This window comes from Aspergillus fumigatus, chromosome 3, assembly GCF_000002655.1.
Source record: "Aspergillus fumigatus Af293 chromosome 3, whole genome shotgun sequence".
In the NCBI taxonomy this organism is placed as follows: Eukaryota; Fungi; Ascomycota; class Eurotiomycetes; order Eurotiales; family Aspergillaceae; genus Aspergillus; species Aspergillus fumigatus.
The window spans coordinates 173,486-190,955 of record NC_007196.1 but is presented as its reverse complement, the minus strand read 5'-3'; the positions used below and the strand labels follow the sequence as shown (position 1 = coordinate 190,955).

General features: G+C 51.2%; 6 protein-coding genes and 1 non-coding gene across 7 annotated transcripts; 5 read left to right on the top strand and 2 right to left on the bottom strand.

Moving 5' to 3' along the window:
- The first annotated feature begins 21 nt into the window (after positions 1-21).
- On the top strand, positions 22-5,712 carry AFUA_3G00830 (Pfs domain protein). The gene is made up of 3 exons (XM_743311.2): positions 22-1,083; positions 1,160-1,697; positions 1,771-5,712. The coding sequence occupies exons 1-3, from the start codon at positions 102-104 to the stop codon at positions 5,444-5,446; spliced, it is 5,196 nt and encodes a 1,731-aa protein (XP_748404.1). The 5' UTR covers positions 22-101; the 3' UTR covers positions 5,447-5,712.
- Positions 5,713-7,944: 2,232 nt separating this feature from the next.
- AFUA_3G00820 (alginate lyase family protein) lies at positions 7,945-9,786 on the top strand. Its single transcript, XM_743310.2, has one exon. The coding sequence runs from the start codon at positions 8,228-8,230 to the stop codon at positions 9,473-9,475; it is 1,248 nt and encodes a 415-aa protein (XP_748403.1). The 5' UTR covers positions 7,945-8,227; the 3' UTR covers positions 9,476-9,786.
- A 99-nt stretch (positions 9,787-9,885) lies between these two features.
- Positions 9,886-11,090, top strand: hyd1 (EXPERA domain-containing protein). The gene is made up of 4 exons (XM_743309.2): positions 9,886-10,185; positions 10,245-10,408; positions 10,458-10,692; positions 10,751-11,090. The coding sequence occupies exons 1-4, from the start codon at positions 9,954-9,956 to the stop codon at positions 10,831-10,833; spliced, it is 714 nt and encodes a 237-aa protein (XP_748402.2). The 5' UTR covers positions 9,886-9,953; the 3' UTR covers positions 10,834-11,090.
- An 817-nt stretch (positions 11,091-11,907) lies between these two features.
- On the top strand, positions 11,908-11,981 carry tN(GUU)1. The gene has a single exon. It is a non-coding gene (tRNA).
- Positions 11,982-12,271: 290 nt separating this feature from the next.
- Positions 12,272-13,890, top strand: AFUA_3G00800 (uncharacterized protein). Its single transcript, XM_077804266.1, has 3 exons — positions 12,272-12,499; positions 12,553-12,654; positions 12,704-13,890. Exons 1-3 carry the CDS (start codon positions 12,406-12,408, stop codon positions 13,621-13,623), a joined length of 1,116 nt encoding a protein of 371 aa, XP_077660425.1. The 5' UTR covers positions 12,272-12,405; the 3' UTR covers positions 13,624-13,890.
- Positions 13,891-14,050: 160 nt separating this feature from the next.
- On the bottom strand, positions 14,051-15,580 carry AFUA_3G00790 (putative methylaspartate ammonia-lyase; the record flags this gene model as incomplete). Its single annotated transcript, XM_743307.2, has 1 exon — positions 14,051-15,580. The coding sequence occupies exon 1, from the start codon at positions 15,248-15,250 to the stop codon at positions 14,051-14,053; it is 1,200 nt and encodes a 399-aa protein (XP_748400.1). The 5' UTR covers positions 15,251-15,580.
- A 305-nt stretch (positions 15,581-15,885) lies between these two features.
- On the bottom strand, positions 15,886-17,145 carry gprI (putative cAMP receptor (Car4); the record flags this gene model as incomplete). Its single annotated transcript, XM_743306.1, has 4 exons — positions 15,886-16,429; positions 16,499-16,563; positions 16,614-16,815; positions 16,889-17,145. 4 exons carry the CDS (start codon positions 17,143-17,145, stop codon positions 15,886-15,888), a joined length of 1,068 nt encoding a protein of 355 aa, XP_748399.1.
- Between the last annotated feature and the right edge of the window lie 325 nt (positions 17,146-17,470).

Below are 17,470 nucleotides of genomic sequence, written 5' to 3'. Positions count from 1 at the left end.
TCGTTCCCACGATTTGTCGGATGACTGCATCCATCCCTATCGCGACCAGCGATCAGTGACTCTCTGTACAACGAGCAGTTGATGTTCGAGCTCGCGAGGCGATGGAGACTCCCGCGCGGTCTCCCTTCGCCAACGATGAATACACAGTTGGATGGATCTGTGGTCTCGCCAGCGAGCTAGCAGCGGCACAATCTATGATGGATAAGGTACATGGGGAGCCACAAACTCCGCCAGCTGAGGCGGACAACAATGTGTACATGTTGGGATCCATGGGCAAGTTCAAGGTCGTCGCGGCCTGTCTACCTATCCAACATCCCTCGACAGAAGCAGTTGTCAAGAAGATGCTCGTCACGTTTCCGAGAATTCGCGTGGGCCTCCTTGTTGGTATTGGCGCAGGGATACCGAATCATGACAATGATGCCGATATCTGCCTGGGTGACGTTGTCATGAGCAGCAGCCCCAAAACTGGAGGAGTCATTAGCTATGACTCTGGAAAGGCACTTGCAGACGGGTCCTTTGAGAGTCTTTCTGTATCGAACAGCCCTCCCATGCCCCTACACTCTGCTTCGGCAAAGCTCCAATCACAGTATAAGATGGAAGGGGGCAGGGCAGCGGACTATATCGAACAGATGCGGAGAAGGTTTCCCCAAATATGCAGCATGAAAGGCTCTGATCCTGGCGATCCGGCTGATCGCTTGTTTCAACCCAGCTGTCCCCATGCTGGTGGTGATTCCTGCACAGAATGTGCTCCGTCAGCGGAGATTAGTCGCGAACCACGTCCAGACGGCATCCCAAGGTCCCATTATAGAACCATCGAGTCCGGTGATAGGGCCATCAAAGACGCGCCTACACGAGACTTGATTCAGGACAGAGATGGTGCGATAATCTTCGAGAGGGAGACAACAGGTTTGATGGATAATCTCCCTTTGATGGTCATCCGTGGGATCGGGGACTACACCAACTCCCACAAGGAAGTCCGCTGGCAGGCTTTTGCCGCTGCTGCTTTCGCAAGAGGTTTTCTGGACCATGTACAGCCCGAGGCTATTGAGGCCGAGCCTGCAGCGATAAATACCATGTATCACGGTATGTGCGACTTGCAAGCTATGAAACGTATTGCACCGGATGAGCCCTTCTATCTGACTGTGCACGATTACCATAGATCTAGGAGCCCCAATCCGAGATGGACCGGCCGAATCTCGCAACGTGGTGGGGGCGTCTGTGGACTCGGAAAGCGTCCCTATTCAGGATGCTGCACCCTCTTTGACAGCGGTAACATTCACGGATTCTGGCTACGCATCAACTAAGGACTGGGAGTATGGCAAAGTACGTCCTGGAAATGTCGCCGGTGTTTCGCAACTGGAGGATGAGCACTGGGCGCGAAGTGTGGACCCATCAGACGCTGTCACTGGCGCTGGACGAGACCCAATGGAGGTGGCAGAGGACACCGAACGAGCTGAGGTCAGGAGTGTATACTCTTACGCCTCAAGCATCTCCAATGAGAAAAAGGAAAGGTTCATCTCGGAGCTCGCGGAAGAGTTTGCAAATGTTGTACAGCCGTATCGACCTGACGAGCAGTCCTGGCACAGAATATCACAGCTGCTCCCCGAGCTCCTCAGAGGGTTTGCCTTCCGGTTCGGACACAATGCACCGAGTCAGATGCACCGGGACGTGATGGTGTTTATTCACAAGCAGCGGAGGTATGCTCACTGACCTCCCTGGACAATCTTCGCCGTTGAGACGGGCCTTCGGGTGGGTCTAATTCTCTCCTAGGAACGTAGCAGCGGCTTTCATGGACCGATGTTCTGCGTACAATAGCGCGGATGTCAATGGACGGGATTGCATGGAAATGTCGCTCAGCGAGAAGATCGCTCTCTGGGACAGGATGATCGAGCGCGGCGCGGAATGCGAAAGAGGGCTCGATAGCATGATGGATATAGTTCAAAGACGGGAAACCCCCGAAGGCGAAGCCGACGACGAAGACCAAGAGGACGACGATGACATTCCCGACCTGATCGTCTACAGAAAGATTGTTCTCGGAGCTCCGGCCTTCAAGACCCTTGTTGCGACCCTGCAGAGGGAGTGCCTACTGGTCACCCCCGAGTTGGACTTTATGCGGGAAATCGGCCAGAAATTGCTTGAATGTCTTCCGCTAAGCCCGCGGATCAGCCGGAGAAGGTCAGCAGAGTCATTCAAGGTCAAATGTACAGTGAGCTGGGATCCAATCACATTCCTCATCACCCAAGAGTACACGCCGCAGCCAGCAACCGCATTCGAGACAGCGATTACTCTGACGGGATCCAACAGAATCGCACAGGCTTTGCCATGCGGGCAATATTTGTCCCAGACGTGGCCATCAACTGGGGAGCAGATAATGGGCCTCATCAAGGGCTTGATACGCAAGGGGTTTCATAATCCACAATCAGGTATTCTGCACGACGGAACCGAGATCGTCGCCGAGCTTCAAGGTGCAATTGGCGATTCGTCAAGTATGCTCTACAGCGAGGTGACTGGTACGGCCTACTCGATTATAGAAGTGGTGGAACAACTGGCCTGGCTGGGAGCCGCTCTTCGGTCGTCTCCCATCGAGTCCGGAGTTGTCTACTGCAGACCGGTTGTCGACTGCAGCTGGGCGGTGCAGGACGAGGGTGAGGCAACGCGACGAGTAGAGTATCATTGCAAGATAGACTATACACTCCGCATGGGAGAGGACAACCCGATACATCTCAACGGCCTGTGTTGGCACCACCTGTTCCGAAATCCTGTGGTCGTCGAGGGATATCCTATTGCGCGGCGACCAAAGTCTACGACCGACACAGGTTTGGAGATTCCGCTAAACATGATGGCGGGGCTTGCCCAAGCCCACCGTCTCAGTACGTTCAACAGTCGGACAGTCCTAAAAGGATGGTCTACGATGCTTGTGCCCACGGAACAACATGACGGTCTCGTGTTCTGGCACCTAATGCACCATCCGGAAGGCAAGAGGATGTCCTTTGATACGTGCAACACTTTTCCACCCACCAACGTATGCCTTCCCGCGCTGGAGAAGGCTCGACATGTCCTAGGCTGGTGTGCTGAAATGCAATTCTTTGGAGGAGCCGCCGATGCGAGTTACAACGTGCGGCGATCCAGGCTCCCCGAAACATCCGAAGACTGCATGCTGGACAAAGCATATCTCTCCAGCGGACACATGATATCCGGTGGTCATCCGTTCAGCATTGGCCGTAAGGACATACCACTGCATATTTCCAGGCACAGCTATATCCGTAAGCTCAGGTGGATTGCGCAAAAGTTCGTCATACTTTGGGACGAAGGTGATAAAAGAGGCTGGCTGGTCAACGGGACCAGTGCTCTACTCCATCTTGTTCGCGCAGCTATGAAGCAGGCCAGTGTAGACCGTTTCCAATCTTACCTGCTCTTCGATGCCGACAAATTACGGGAGTCACGGCGATCCCATGAGCCTACTGCTGCAATCGACGTCCTAATGGATCCGAGCAACCGAGCGCTAAAAGTTTATCACGAAAAGGATGACTCCATTCACTTTGAGAGCCAGGTAGAGCACTTCTATGACCTCCTCGAGAAGATCATCGACCACCAACAGAATACAGCGGGAAAGGGCGGGAGAAATTGCAACACCATTCCCAGGGCTTATCTGGAAGGCTGGGATTTCCACGAGCTGGTCGTCGAGGTCGATCCTGTCCACCCTCGGGTGGCGGTTCTTGAATCGATCGGCAAGTCCTGGGTAGACTTTGCCCGCTCGATCCACGCTGTTACACTCTTCGGGCGCGGCTTCGGTGAGATTATAAAGCCCCCGACAGGGACCTGCTGGCAGTGGGCAAGACTACCAAAGTGGAGGTACTACCTTTCCGCTTGTATGTCCGACCTGAAAGATATTATGCAAACGCGAGGTGATCCGGACTCGATCCCAATGGAACTTGTCGACAACATCCTGTGGCAGAACAGCGACTCGTTCTTAGCGCCTTGTAGATGCAAGGGCGACGACGGCGAGACGCATTCGGACTTTGCGCAGGTTCTGCTGCCGTCAAGCATGGCTCGTGAAATGCTGCAGAACGTGACCCGGACGGCCGACTTGAACAGTGGCGGCGCTGTCATCTTTGGTCAGAATAGAGAAGTGGAGTGGTTCTGGGACGACACGGGGGAGCCCTGTAGGAAAGAGGAGGCTATCCCGTCGCAAGCATTTCCAGGCTCCCCATCCCACGATAGCGGCATTGGCAGAAGTGTGGCATCGTTGACGTCGACAACCGGTGAAAGCATGGCGGGTTTGTGCTCTTCGCAACCCTCGGTGAACGGGCTCTCTGATGGGCCGCAGCCAGGAAACGCTGGTTCGGAAGGCACTGGGGTCTTGAGTATCACCACCCTCGATGAACGGTTACAGCACCTCGTCCCGGAGGACTATAAAGTGGGAATCGTGTGCCCACTGTACCTCGAACTGATGGCCGTGCGGACTCTGTTCGACAGCGAGCACGAGGCGCTGACTATCACGGATCATGACCCCAATTATTATGCGTTGGGACGCATCGGACGGCATAACGTGGTCGCCGCATGTCTCCCCGACGGAGAGTATGGGACCAACTCAGCCACCAGCGTCGCCTGGAACATGAAACGCACTTTTACTGGCGTCAGATTCTGCTTGCTGGTCGGGATCGGGGGCGGAGTGCCGTCGTCGGAGAATGATATACGGCTCGGGGATGTCGTCGTCAGCAGACCAACAGGTACACTGGGAGGGGTCCTGAATTACGAATTAGGAAAAGCCCTGGGAAAGGGGGGCTTTCAACCACAAGGATGCCTGCCGCCCGCCCCTGGACATCTGATGTCTGCCCTTAGTGACCTACGGTCCGACCCGCGACTCTCCTCAACGCCCCTGCAGCCATATCTAGAGCAGATTGCGTCAAAGAACCCAGCGTACAAGCACCCTGGTTCCGGAAAGGACAGGCTCTTCACCTCCGACAACATTCATGTAGAACAGAGTGGGCGCCGTGGAAACTGCGAAAGCTGTGTCTCTCAAGGGGAAGTCGAGAGACCACCCCGATTGTCAACTCACCCGAAGATTCACTATGGTCTGATCGCGTCGGGAAACAAGGTCGTGCGAGACGCGGAGATGAGAGACCAGGTGGCGAACCAGCACAATGCACTCTGTTTCGAGATGGAAGCAGCCGGTGTCATGCTTGCCTTGCCTTGTCTTGTTATCCGAGGCATCTGCGACTACGCGGACTCGCACAAGAACAAAATTTGGCAGGAATATGCGGCTGGAGCAGCGGCGGCATATGCGAAGCTACTACTCTCTCGCTTGCGGCCGTCGCCGGGCCAGTTGGAGGACGAAAGAGCTGAATGCCACTCTGTTTCAAGACTTCAGCGCCCCAAGCGAGCGCGGACTGTTTCGACGGCGGCTATCGAGCCATCTTCGGGACTGAAGAAAGTTCGGCGTTAACTCAACCTCAGCTCTAGCTTTATCAAGTTCTGCTGCATCCCTTGCATCCATAGTAGCAGACCCAGAAGCCCTAAGCTTCTTCAGGCCCGTTCCTCCATTACAATCTGGTCAGGACTGGTAGCTGTATAGGTTTGTCCTCCTATGGAGCAAAGCCATCACAAGAATGGATCAATGAAGCCTTCTTATACGACTGGGTTTATCCGAATCTCAGATATTACTACAAGCTAACTTCGTACTAAGAGCCATAGATATACATGATGCCTGATAGAATTAACTAAGGTTAAGTATATTGGAGCACTATCAGAGAATTACGACCTCTCTCTCTTCCTAAAAACCTAGATATTCGTATATTTAAAGCTCCACTCGGAGAAGGGAAATGCGCTCTTCTTATCGATCTTGAGGACTATGAAGCTTTGCCTGATGGATGCATGACACTCCAGCGTGGAGGTAACTGGCGAAAGGCGGTACACAAAAACAACACATTGGATGTAGATTGGATCTGGGATTATTTCCACACCCTGATGCCCAAGCTGCTATTCAGGTAGCCCTGATGATGGCAGTCATACTATTTGCAGACATTGTAGATAGACTCTCTGCGGTGCAAGCTCAGCTCTTCTCAAACCGGGATATGATATACTCCAGGTGTCCTAATAGAAGGCCAGAAGGGTAGATAGACAACATGAGGTTCGCCAATCGTAGAATTACCGCTGGTGGCTCCATAAGCATGGAACTGTTGGTAGCTATGAGTCTACGGCGTCGGGCTCGGTTCTCGGCCTCGGGGTCGGACTGGCGCAGTGACACCGAAGCCAGCATTGATATATTGCTCAGTCTGGAGAGTCCCGTCGCTCTCTTCTTCTCACTACTCCTGCACTCCTCTACTCCAAAAGATTCTTTCCAACAACATCTCAAGAAGCTTTCAGATGCATTCCCCTTGCACCTACTATGACCGAGCCCCCTCTTTCGCCGGTCGAGGCCGTCGGTTTTTTCGCCAGAACTACTACGTGTGCGGCCCCAACCCTCGCGCTGGTGGTATAGGAGGTCTGGTCAAAGTCGCCCTTGTCGCAACCGCCACTTACTTTGTCTGCAAAAAGATCTACCAGTAAGTCGCCGTTTACCTCCCTCAGCGATAACCCCCTTGCTGAACTTGGCTCTGACTGCTGTTGCTGTAAAATAGTGCCGGTGCCCAAAGCAAGAATAATGGACAGACTTCGCAATGACCGCCAACCAATCCAATTACCAGGCAGGAGGCTGTGAACTTGTGAACCTAAATGATGCATTAGCTGAGATAAGGTGTCTGATGCTTGCGTGATTTTGCTCTCTTCAGCGGCGTTGCGTATGTTACTGATAATCTATGCAGGCCCATTGATAGTCTCGCTATTATGGAGCTTAGCAACTCATTGTGGATACCAAGACAAATCATTCTTAACCCCTAAAAGTGCTTTAAGCTCGCAGTTGTAAGATTTTTCTGAAATGGACTGACTGCCCAGAGGACTATACCGAATTCGCGAGTCCGTTCAAGGAGGTTTCTATCGCGGAGTGGATCGAGCGCGCATTGCAGGCCGGTATCGACTCACTGATCACGGGGTACTTGGAGGCGAAGGCGATAAAGGGCGAGACGATTCGGTTTCCATCTATGGGAGACACGGGTCGTCTTGAGGATTTGTCCTTGGTATCAATTGACTTCTTTTTCGTCTATCTCTGTTCATTTTGATTCGCATCTCGCTTGTATCCTCAGTGCCCCGAACACGATTAGATGACTACCAATCTGATCCACATGAGCATCTCTTGAATCCAAGTATAAAATGGCTATTCTCTCCCGTAAATACAAATAAGGGATAGACATTCCCAGGGATGGCACCACCCTTAAAACTAAGCCACCAAGCCGACAGCCGCCCATGCGGTCTTGATTAAATGAGACCTGCTATTCAGCGTGTATCCAGTGGAGACAGCATATCGGATGCCATTAAAGAGATGGAAGGTGAAGGGCCAGGCGACAGCCTCGTGTTGCGCCATTTTGACCAAGCTAACATGAATTGTTTGATTTTATCACGGACCAAAAAGACCTTGCATTACAGTCAGGCTGGTGGACTGGATCTGAACTTAGCCACACTGTATATAAGTCCCACTTGAGCAGTTTATGCGAGAATCCATGACCTATCAAACCCACCCTCATATCTATTCGGGGTGCCGACGATCTTGGGACTAGCGGCAATTGAATCACTTAGCTAAGTCTAAGGTTACATTTGGGTCAATTGGTCGTATAAGCAGGTATGATAGCTTCTGCGCCATTGTCTGGGCATCAACCCGACGAAAGACTCATGGCTCCCTGTCCACCAAGTCCAAGTGTGCGGCAGAGGATTTGCCCTTTCCGGTAAGTACTTGTTCCCCCGCTTCCCCACGGTCCATAACACCGGTTTCTCCGCACATGCCGGCAGCTTCAAGCCTACAGTAGCCTCTAGTAATAGCCCTAAGTATCGATGCGGATCTGGCACCTCAATTGCCGATTTCCCTGTCCTCCGCTTCCATGATCGAGGATGGGTTGCCTACCCCACGTTTATGTCTAGTTGTAGTTTCTCTGCCATTTAAGTAGTGGAAAAATGTAACATTTTCCCATAGTCAGTCAGTCTATCCGATTCCACCAACCATAGGCATAAACACTTTGAGCTGAGAAAAGGATATAGAGTTTTATAGAACTAGACGCAGAATTGGCTCAAATGGAAACCAACCCATTGATTCTTCAGATACACCTGTTGACTCGTCGACTCTGTGTCACCGTTCAAGATGAAGTTCCTCCAGATGTCCTGTCTCAGCCTCCTCGTATCCCTCTCTAGCTCCCTCAGTCTTCCCGACGGCCATGGTCGCCACGACATCATCCCAAAGACTGTTGTGATTGATGGCACCCGTCTCGTGGAGAATAAACTGCGCCTCCGAGCTGGCGATGCCTCACTCACAGCCGCTCTTGGTCATCTCACCGCTGAAGCTGATCGCTGGCTGAGCCAGGGCCCGTGGAGTGTGACCGCCAAAACGCAGGCACCCCCTAACGGCACGATCCACGACTACGCATCCCAAGCACCGTACTGGTGGCCCAGTAATACCACCGATGGCTGTCCCTACGTAAACCGGGATGGCGAGCGCAACCCCGAAGTCGAAAAATACCCTGATCACAGCGGACGTGATTCGATGTTCAGATCCAGCTACATACTCTCTCTCGCATGGTACTACACCGGCCAGGCAAAATATGCTCAACGTGCCTCACTTATTCTGCAGACCTGGTTCATCGACCCCGCTACGGCCATGACGCCGAACCTGCGCCACGCACAGATCATCCCGTGCCGCAATGACGGCCGCTCCATTGGCATCATCGACTTCAGCATGGAGTACAGCAACGTTCTGGATGCAGCTGTTATCCTTGCCTCGACCAATGCTCCCGGCTGGACAAGAGCAAATCAGCGAGCGTTCATGAACTGGAACCGTCAGTTTCTCGACTGGCTAGTCAACTCGCCGTTTGGCAAGGAAGAGGCAAGCCAAGAGAATAACCACGGCACTTTCGCCAACATGCAGATTGCGGCGCTTGCGCTCTTCACCGGAAACACGTCTCTCTCGAGAAAGACATCCCAGGGAGCAAAGTCTCTTATCGACCTCCAGATCCGGCCGAATGGCTCCCAACCGATGGAACTCGCAAGGACACGCAGCTGGCACTACTCCAATTTCAACCTCGGAGCACACCTGCGCTTTGCGCTTGTCGCCAAGAAGGTCGGCGTAGACCTGTTCGGTTATAAGGGTCCTGATGGACAGAGTCTGTTTGGAGCGACGAATTTCCTGTTGAAGGCGGTTGTGGAAGGGAAGAGCGCATGGGAATTCGAAGAATTGGAGTTTAAGCCGTATGCGGCAACTGATAATGTGCACGCAGCAGCTGATGCAGGAGACAGTCGAGCCAAGGCAGCTGTGCCTCGGCTTCCTCCGCCGCCGACTGGGGATATTTACCTGCTTAGACCGGCCGCCGAGCAGTTGGATAATATTGCTGGCTAGATCGCCATGAGAAGTTGAACAAGTGTGTAGTAATTTCTGTGAGACTCGAGAAGCAAAGCGCCTCAGAAAATGAAACTGAAAGGCCCTCGAGTTGCTTGAGAGATATTAGCTATCGAGTCGTAGCTCTCGGGTCTATAGTTAATATAGCTGTTTTGGTACATTGAACGGATCCAAAGGCACTCCCCACGAATCCGTCATTTAAGGATTGGTGGTAAAAGGGGCACACTCGTATTCCCCAGATAAACCACTCCCTGCCGGGCCAAGCTTTTTTCTTGCCCCTGCTTTAGTCAGTGGTCTGATCTGGCAGTTCGGCATCCGAGCCGAAGAATCGGGCTCCGCGGACTGCGGTTGAAGATGAGGTCCAAGTTCGATAAATCGATTCAGTTATTTAAACAAATCGCAGGTTTTGTTTTGAAAATAGTCGTACGATTCATTGGAGTACTTGCAATAGGCCCCCAGTCTCGGTCCAACATTCACTATGGTTGAGACGCCACATAACCGGTCGAACATAAACATGATTCCCCATTATTATTATCCGCCAACTATCCGTCTGCCCCATTATTCAGCCAACGAGACTTCGGTCTTGTCATTGATTACTCAATTTGGATTTCTCTGGGCCGCTGTACTGGGGATAGCTTTCATTGTCATTCGGCGAACGCGACCTACTGTCAGTCGGTCAGATCAGCTGTCTTTTATATGGATGTGCTTGAGTACGCTGCCCTAACTGGATGGATATCGAATCGGTGCTGACGAATATGGAATCAAATAGCTGGCTTTATTCATCTATTCTTTGAAGCATACTTTGTTACCCATCATGAATCCCTCGCCGGCGCCCAACAATTATTCGGCCAGCTATGGAAGGAATACTCCCTCTCTGACTCGCGGTACTTGACCTCAGACGCCTTCCTTGTCTCCATGGAGGCAGTCACAGCGGTATGTTCTGATCATTAATGTCAGCCAGCTTAAACTAAGTTGCCCATAGTTCTGCTGGGGGCCCCTCGCATTTTTCATCGCATATTGCATCGCAGTCCAACATCCCCTCCGTCATGCCCTCCAACTCATTATGTCCACGGGACAAGTCTATGGGGATGTTCTTTACTACGCCACGAGCTTGTTTGACCTCTATTTCCATGGGGTGATCTTCTGTCGGCCAGAACGCTACTACTTTTGGTTCTACTACTTTTTCATGAACTTTATTTGGATTGCGATTCCCTCCTGTTCGTCAGCCCTGAACTATGTCCCTGCAGTATCTTGTTGATTACTAATATTTCACAGATCATGTGTACCAAAGTGTTGTTGAGATCACCCGTGCGTTTCGAAGGCTCGGAGAGCTTGATCAGAGACAGAAAGGGAAATAATGCGTCCGGATGAGCAGCAACTTGATTGTTGGTCAGTCGTAGATATCGTCTTTGAATGACTATCGAAAGAAACGTAAGGTTGCACGATATTCCACCCTGGTATAAGTATAACGCTTTCATGGAACCGGAATCGTGCTAGAAAATGAGAGCCATAGCGGCCATGACTAAATAGCCTACTATATATATTTTGAGAGAACCCAATCAATGCTTAGTTCTCACTGAGATATTTTTGGACTAATCAGATCTGTCATAGGTTGGTATAACATAGCGACTTTGCACGGCACTGATGTATAGACACACATGCATGACGCAGTCAGCACTGTCATCATTTCGAGCTTCAGAACTGATTGCAACCTAATTTGACTACTCTGGTTAATTCTCACGGAAATTGTCCTCAATCACGAATTTATTTGCGAAATCTGCAAACCAAAGGCTCTCAGTTCGCCATCGACAGCTTACGAACCGAGGTGAGGCATGTGTGTCAAGCAAAATCTCGCCGCTGACGTCGAGTTCGGGCGCTGAAATGAAGTATGTCTCGCATCGGGTGCTAGTCAGACCCGAGTATTCTTTTTGGAACCTGAAACGGTAATCCAAACATGAGGTGATAGGACGGACAAATAAAGGATAGAAATATAGTCCACACGTATGAACTGAAGTAGGATGCAAGTGCTTCATGACTCAGTCGATCTTTTGACAGTGAATAACAGGCATTCCAACGCCTCAAGAAACCTGAGAGACTGGCATTGGCATGAACAGGAGAGACAAGATGAGGAATAGGGTGTATGGTCCTAAACCCATAACCTTCAAACGATTAGACAAGGATATGAGTAAATATATGTTCCAGATATGACGGGTAATATGTTGAAGGCTACTCCCACGACAACCGGTTCTATTTGCAATTTGCTCAATATTTCTAATCATGGCCCCGTAGATAGCTGTTGTGTGTCTAACCCAATGATAGCATCCTTTTACCTTCATACCGTTCTGTTTGGGACCAAAAGAGGTTGACAACCTTTCACAAAACACAAATGTTGCTATAGAAATCAAAGAGATAGCTGCTACTTCAACAAGCAAGTCTCCGTGGCGCAATTGGTTAGCGCGTCTGACTGTTAATCAGGAGGTTGGAAGTTCGAGCCTTCCCGGGGACGAATTTTTTGTTTCCTTTTTTTCCATCTCCTCCGGCCCTCATCCGGGCCTATATGCATTTCACTTTTAGTTTCCCCTCTTTCTCGTCTCTGGAATATACAAATAAAGTTGACATCTAGGCTCTATAGTCTGCCAAGATTATCTTACAATGTCTAGAATTATTGAATCAGCCGAGCCTGAGGCTGCTGATGGCTTGGTCAGTTTTCTGTTCCAATGGGATGGTAGGAATTGACCCATTGCACTTCATGGCTGATAAATTACTCGATCGGCCGGTCGGCAAAGGAGGGTATGACTTGGCTAAAGGAGGGGAAGGTACTCTCTATAGCTGTCATGCATGTGATGTCAATGCTATTGTAAATATAAAAGCCGACACGCTCACTCAGCGATCGATGTCGAGCCACGCACAGAGATTTCTGATGTAACAAGATGGCCACTCAGGCAACGCAGCTGAACTTCCCTCTGGCTGCCTCGACCGAACCTCTGGAGCAATATGTTCACCCACCAGAGACAAAGCAGGACAGTGAGTGCTGTCTCATACACACATACTTAGAAATGCATCTGAATGTATTACAGTCAAGTATGCAGATCTGGTTACAATTGATCTGTCGGAGTTCGATCAGCCAGGAGGAAAGGAGAAGCTCGCCGCACAACTAAAGGATGTGGTTCATGAGATTGGTAATTTCTTCTTTCCTCGGTGTCTCTTACCTGACTACTGACTCCCCAGGCTTCTTCTACGTGACCAACTTTGGGCTCACCCAAGAACAAGTGGACCGACAGTTCGCCATCGCCAAAGAGTTCTTCTCTCTACCTGAGGAAGAAAGGCGCAGTTTCCGCGCTCCGCTGGAAGAAGGCATTTATAACGGCTACCGTCCTCTGGGCTCGATCGAAATTCTCCCAGGCCTCCGCGATAATATCGAATTCTACAACATCATGAAGTTCCTCCCGCAATATGAGCGAACGCACCCCGATGTAATCCGGCGACACTGGGCGGAGATCGAGAAGTTCCATCGCCATGTGCACGAACACATCGCGTACAGACTATTCCGCTTGCTAGCTATTGTTCTAGAAATTCCCGAAGACGAACTCGAAAAAGGCCACCTGTATGATTCTAACTGCGACAGCGGCCTGCGATACATGTGTTACCGTGCGCGTTCTGCCGAGGAGAACGAGAAGTACAAGAGCCTCTATTCACGAGGCCATACGGATAACGGCACCATCACCTTTGTCTTCCAGCAGCCTGTGGCGGGGTTACAGGTCAAGAAGCATGATGACTCGGAGTGGGAGTACCTGCGCATTCCTTCGGGTACGATAGCAGTCAATATTGCCGATCTACTCTCCATTCTCTCGAATGGATATCTGAAGAGCGGGGTGCACCGCGTCATCACCCCTCCCAAGGATCAGCAACACTTGGATCGGCTGGGTGTGCTGTACTTTGTCCGTCCGAGCGACCGGCTGACTCTAAGGACGGTCGACAGCCCGCTTCTGCGGAGGCTGGGTTATTACAAGGAGGGGATCACCGAGATCAACATCCCGGCCCCTGAGTGGACAAGGGCAAGAATCAAGAAGAATTGGACCAGATCCCCGACAGATCCAAATGAGGGGACCTCTATGGCTGGGTTTAGTGTGAAACATTTTCATGATTAACCTGGCGGGTTCTCCGGGTGTTGCGAGAACGGGGGAGAGCAATGACTTGATTGGCGACGGAATTTGCGTAGATTGGTCAGCTTTCAGCTGTTGCTGTTGCCATCTGAATATGGAATTCCATCTCATGCGAGTTCTATGGACTATTGCGTAGAGAGGGTGGCTGACTTAGCAGCTTGACGAGGTTGGAGGATCAAGTACGGAGCACTGCTGAGCAAACATAATGCGCCAGGCTGAAGGCGTGCGCCAAATCCCAAAACTGGCCGCCCATTGGCCTTCTTTTCAAGTGTAGATCAAAGCCCCACAAGCTGAACGACAAGCAGTGGGACGTGGTTCAAGTAGGATCAGACCTCATTTAAGAGGGGTAATGCATTGGGTTTGCTGCATGTTCCGTCACACCACGCATGTTGAATAGCTGAAGCCTATCACTTTACAACTTACAATGTGCTCTCTTTGCCAATGCAATCCCCCGCAGCATCTCATTGGTAAGGATCATCAGCCCCTCATCAGCTCCGATCCCCGGTTTCGACAGCAAGAAATCCGGCCTCGTCGCCAGCGCCACCTGCGCTGTGATGCGAGCAGACACATCCGTCTCATTCGCCGACCCCCCCAGACAGCACCCGATCCCCTTGCCTTGGCAATACAGCACGGCATCAATACTCTGATCGACCCCGCCCAGATCGGGCATTTTGATCTGCACGTAGTCGACCGCGTCTGCGTCCGCGAAATCCCGAATGTCCGGCAGCGTATTGCACCATTCGTCGGCGACGATCCTGACATCGATGCTCTTCCGCTTTAGACAAGCGCGGAGAGCCGCTAATCGCTGGATCTGCGCCGGCTTGGATGGCGCAATGATCGGAGATTCGATGAGGAGGGCGTAGGGTCGTGCGCGCTGACGTAGCCGGCCGAGAAAATCAGCCAGCCTCGTCGTCTCCGGGAAGACGTCTCCTAGCGTACCGTAGACGTCGAAATGAAGACGGGGGTGATAGCCTGGGGGAGCTCGTTGCCGAATGCGACGAGCGACGGTGTCCACGTAGTCCATCAGCACCATACCGTGGGGACCTATATCGGAGGCATGCACAAACGAGGCGTGGGGGAGCATCGGGGCCTTCTTCATGATCATTCGGTCCAGCTGGAGCGCGTCGTTGCGATGGCAGGAGGCGAGAATGTCAACAGGACGATCTGCGATTGAGCCGAGACTCCACTCGTGACATATCACCTCGGCGATGGTACGGCGCTGAGCCAGTGCGGTGGCTGCAAGGAGCGCTTGGGTGAGGCCATACCGAATTGCGGAGTGGAGCCTGCGACCGTGTAATTCCGTCCAGGGCAAGTCGACCCGTTCTGCATTGTGCCGAAAATGCGAGAGGTCGCAGCTGAGCAGCCATGGCTCTCGGGACGCAGCGCCTGAGAAAATGACATCAACACTGTCTCCAACTGCGATTCCGCCGCAAGGTAAATGCAGGATAATCGAAATAACTTGCCCAGCTTGTACGACGCTTCGGAAACCCGGTGTGCATGGGGGGATGTCGTCTCTTAAAGGATCATATGCTGGACTCCGGCGAACTGCCTCGAGATCCTTGACAAAGTAGCCGGATAGGCCAATGACGAATTGAACGTCCGTAGGCTTCATTCTGCTTGATGAGGTAGATGAGAAGAAGTAGTTACGGGAGTGTACATACAGGACGCTTATATAGTGCTAGGCGCTAATTCGTGATCGATTCCGATAGATTAATAAACAGAGTCAACTCTTCATGGAATTGATCCCTATAGCAGCAATGTTCCCGATGTAGCTGATCAGAGTCTGAGATCTAGTCTGGGTTTGGAGAGTATTTCCATCCACACGAAGCCGTCTAACATCATGCCCCAATCATTCAAGGTGCTTATATTACGGAGTGTTCGGCTACCTAGTCGGATTTTGTTGCTGAATAACATGCTGGTGGCTGCTCTTTTTTAGTTCCTGCATTCAATAACTCTGATCCAGAAATAACACAGGATATCATAGAATGAGCCTCTAAACACCCCTTGACCGATGAGTCAATAGTCATATCCGTCTGTATCACTAGGTGTTAGGGCGCTCCAACTACTGAGATTTAGTATATACTTCTCAGACCACCCGCAGTAGCAACATACAGCTGAGTATGATCCTGTTTTCAATCAGCCGGGAAGTGGGAATCTGCCTAACCGGTTTGTGGTTGGGACTATATTATATAATATCTTCAGTATGAACTCGGTATAGGTACGTTAAAACCGCTTGCCCCGAAGAAGTCAAGCTTCAATCAACTTCAGCTGCATCTCTCGCTTCCAGCCCTTCATCCCCAGCGTGATAAAGACCACCCCGTTCCAAAACCCTCTCAGCGATCCCATTGCCCCGACAGCCAGCAGCAGGGGATACGAAACATGGCTCGGGTCTACAAGGGCAGATAATCGATTGATCGTCGGGGCAACCCATGTGGCCAGCAGGACAAGGAAGAAGACCATTGGCATGAGAATGTATTGTCTGAACGATACGTTGGTATGTTTGGATCGTTTCTGCCCTGGGTTGACGTTGTGGGAGGAGGGGTCGTTGCGCGATGGGTGGGGCTTTGGCTCGCTCGGGGAGGAAGAATCATGGGCGGCGGGCTGGGATTGAATGTCAATTTGGACGGTGACAGCGACGGTGTTTCTGGGCTGGTCAAAGGCCGGATTGTTGTTGGAAATGTTGGACGAGAGAGCGATGTGGTCCGTATGGGAGATATTGAACTGGTGGCGCAATTTGACTACTTTGATGCCGACGAGGATGTAGAAAAGTAACACGATCAGGATGAGGAACCTGGAAGAAGGCCCGAATCAGCAAGCTCAAGCCGGAGCTACAGGTCCGTTAGAAGAGAAGGATTTATACCATATCGGTCCGTAGTAGAACACGACTCGGAAGACAACCCACTCGGGAGATATCGAACACCAGAGCTATAATAGTCAATATCAGCGGGATGGAGGAGAAACTGACGCTAACTTACAGTTGCGCCACCGTACATGGGCCCTTTCTCGGGTGTATGGATAAATAAAAAGACGATCGCAGGAATAGACACAAGGGATGTAATGATGGCTATATACCATATCTCAAGCTTGCGCAAGGCCCGCACGTCGAATTGATAGTAGACTACTAGGAAAACGTCGCAGGCCATCGCAAGAGTCCAAAGGACATCTGCCATAGGAAACCTGTTAGAGTGTTAGAGCAGTTCTTTGTCCATCAGCTATCCATCGAATGGCAGAATAGCTAAGCGAGACATACATCTGGAGACAAAAGCCCTGAAACTGACACAAGCGCGAGTGGTTGCCTGCCGCGGGCCCACTTGTCGCGATCATCGTTGCAATAAAATCAAACAGGTTATAAAATGCATTGATAAAGATCAGCCGGTGCATTGGATTGCGAAAATGCCGCGAATGGGCAAATGTGCCGATGATCGTGATAACTCCCAGGATGGAGAGAGTCGATGCAACACGTTCGACAGTAGTCAAGGTGCGAAGTTGCGCTGCAGTGAGGTCCATGGCGGATCTGACAAGGTCATATGGAGCTTGATCTTTCGGATGGAGTGGTCCTACAAGATCATTGATCACATATCTACCCAGCAAATTGCATTTGACATGCAAATCAAAGATGAAGCAGGTTAATATCAGTTCGACATATGGGGAATAACCTAGCGCATGTCACTAGACCCTCATCTTGTTCCTGACAGCACAATAATGCTGGGTGGGAGGGAAAGTGTAGAATATACCATTCTCTCTATCTGCTGGACAAGGTGAAATGGTAAATCGCACCACGCTATGGCGTCATCTGTACCCAATTTGCTGTATATACGACTTGTCCCGCTCT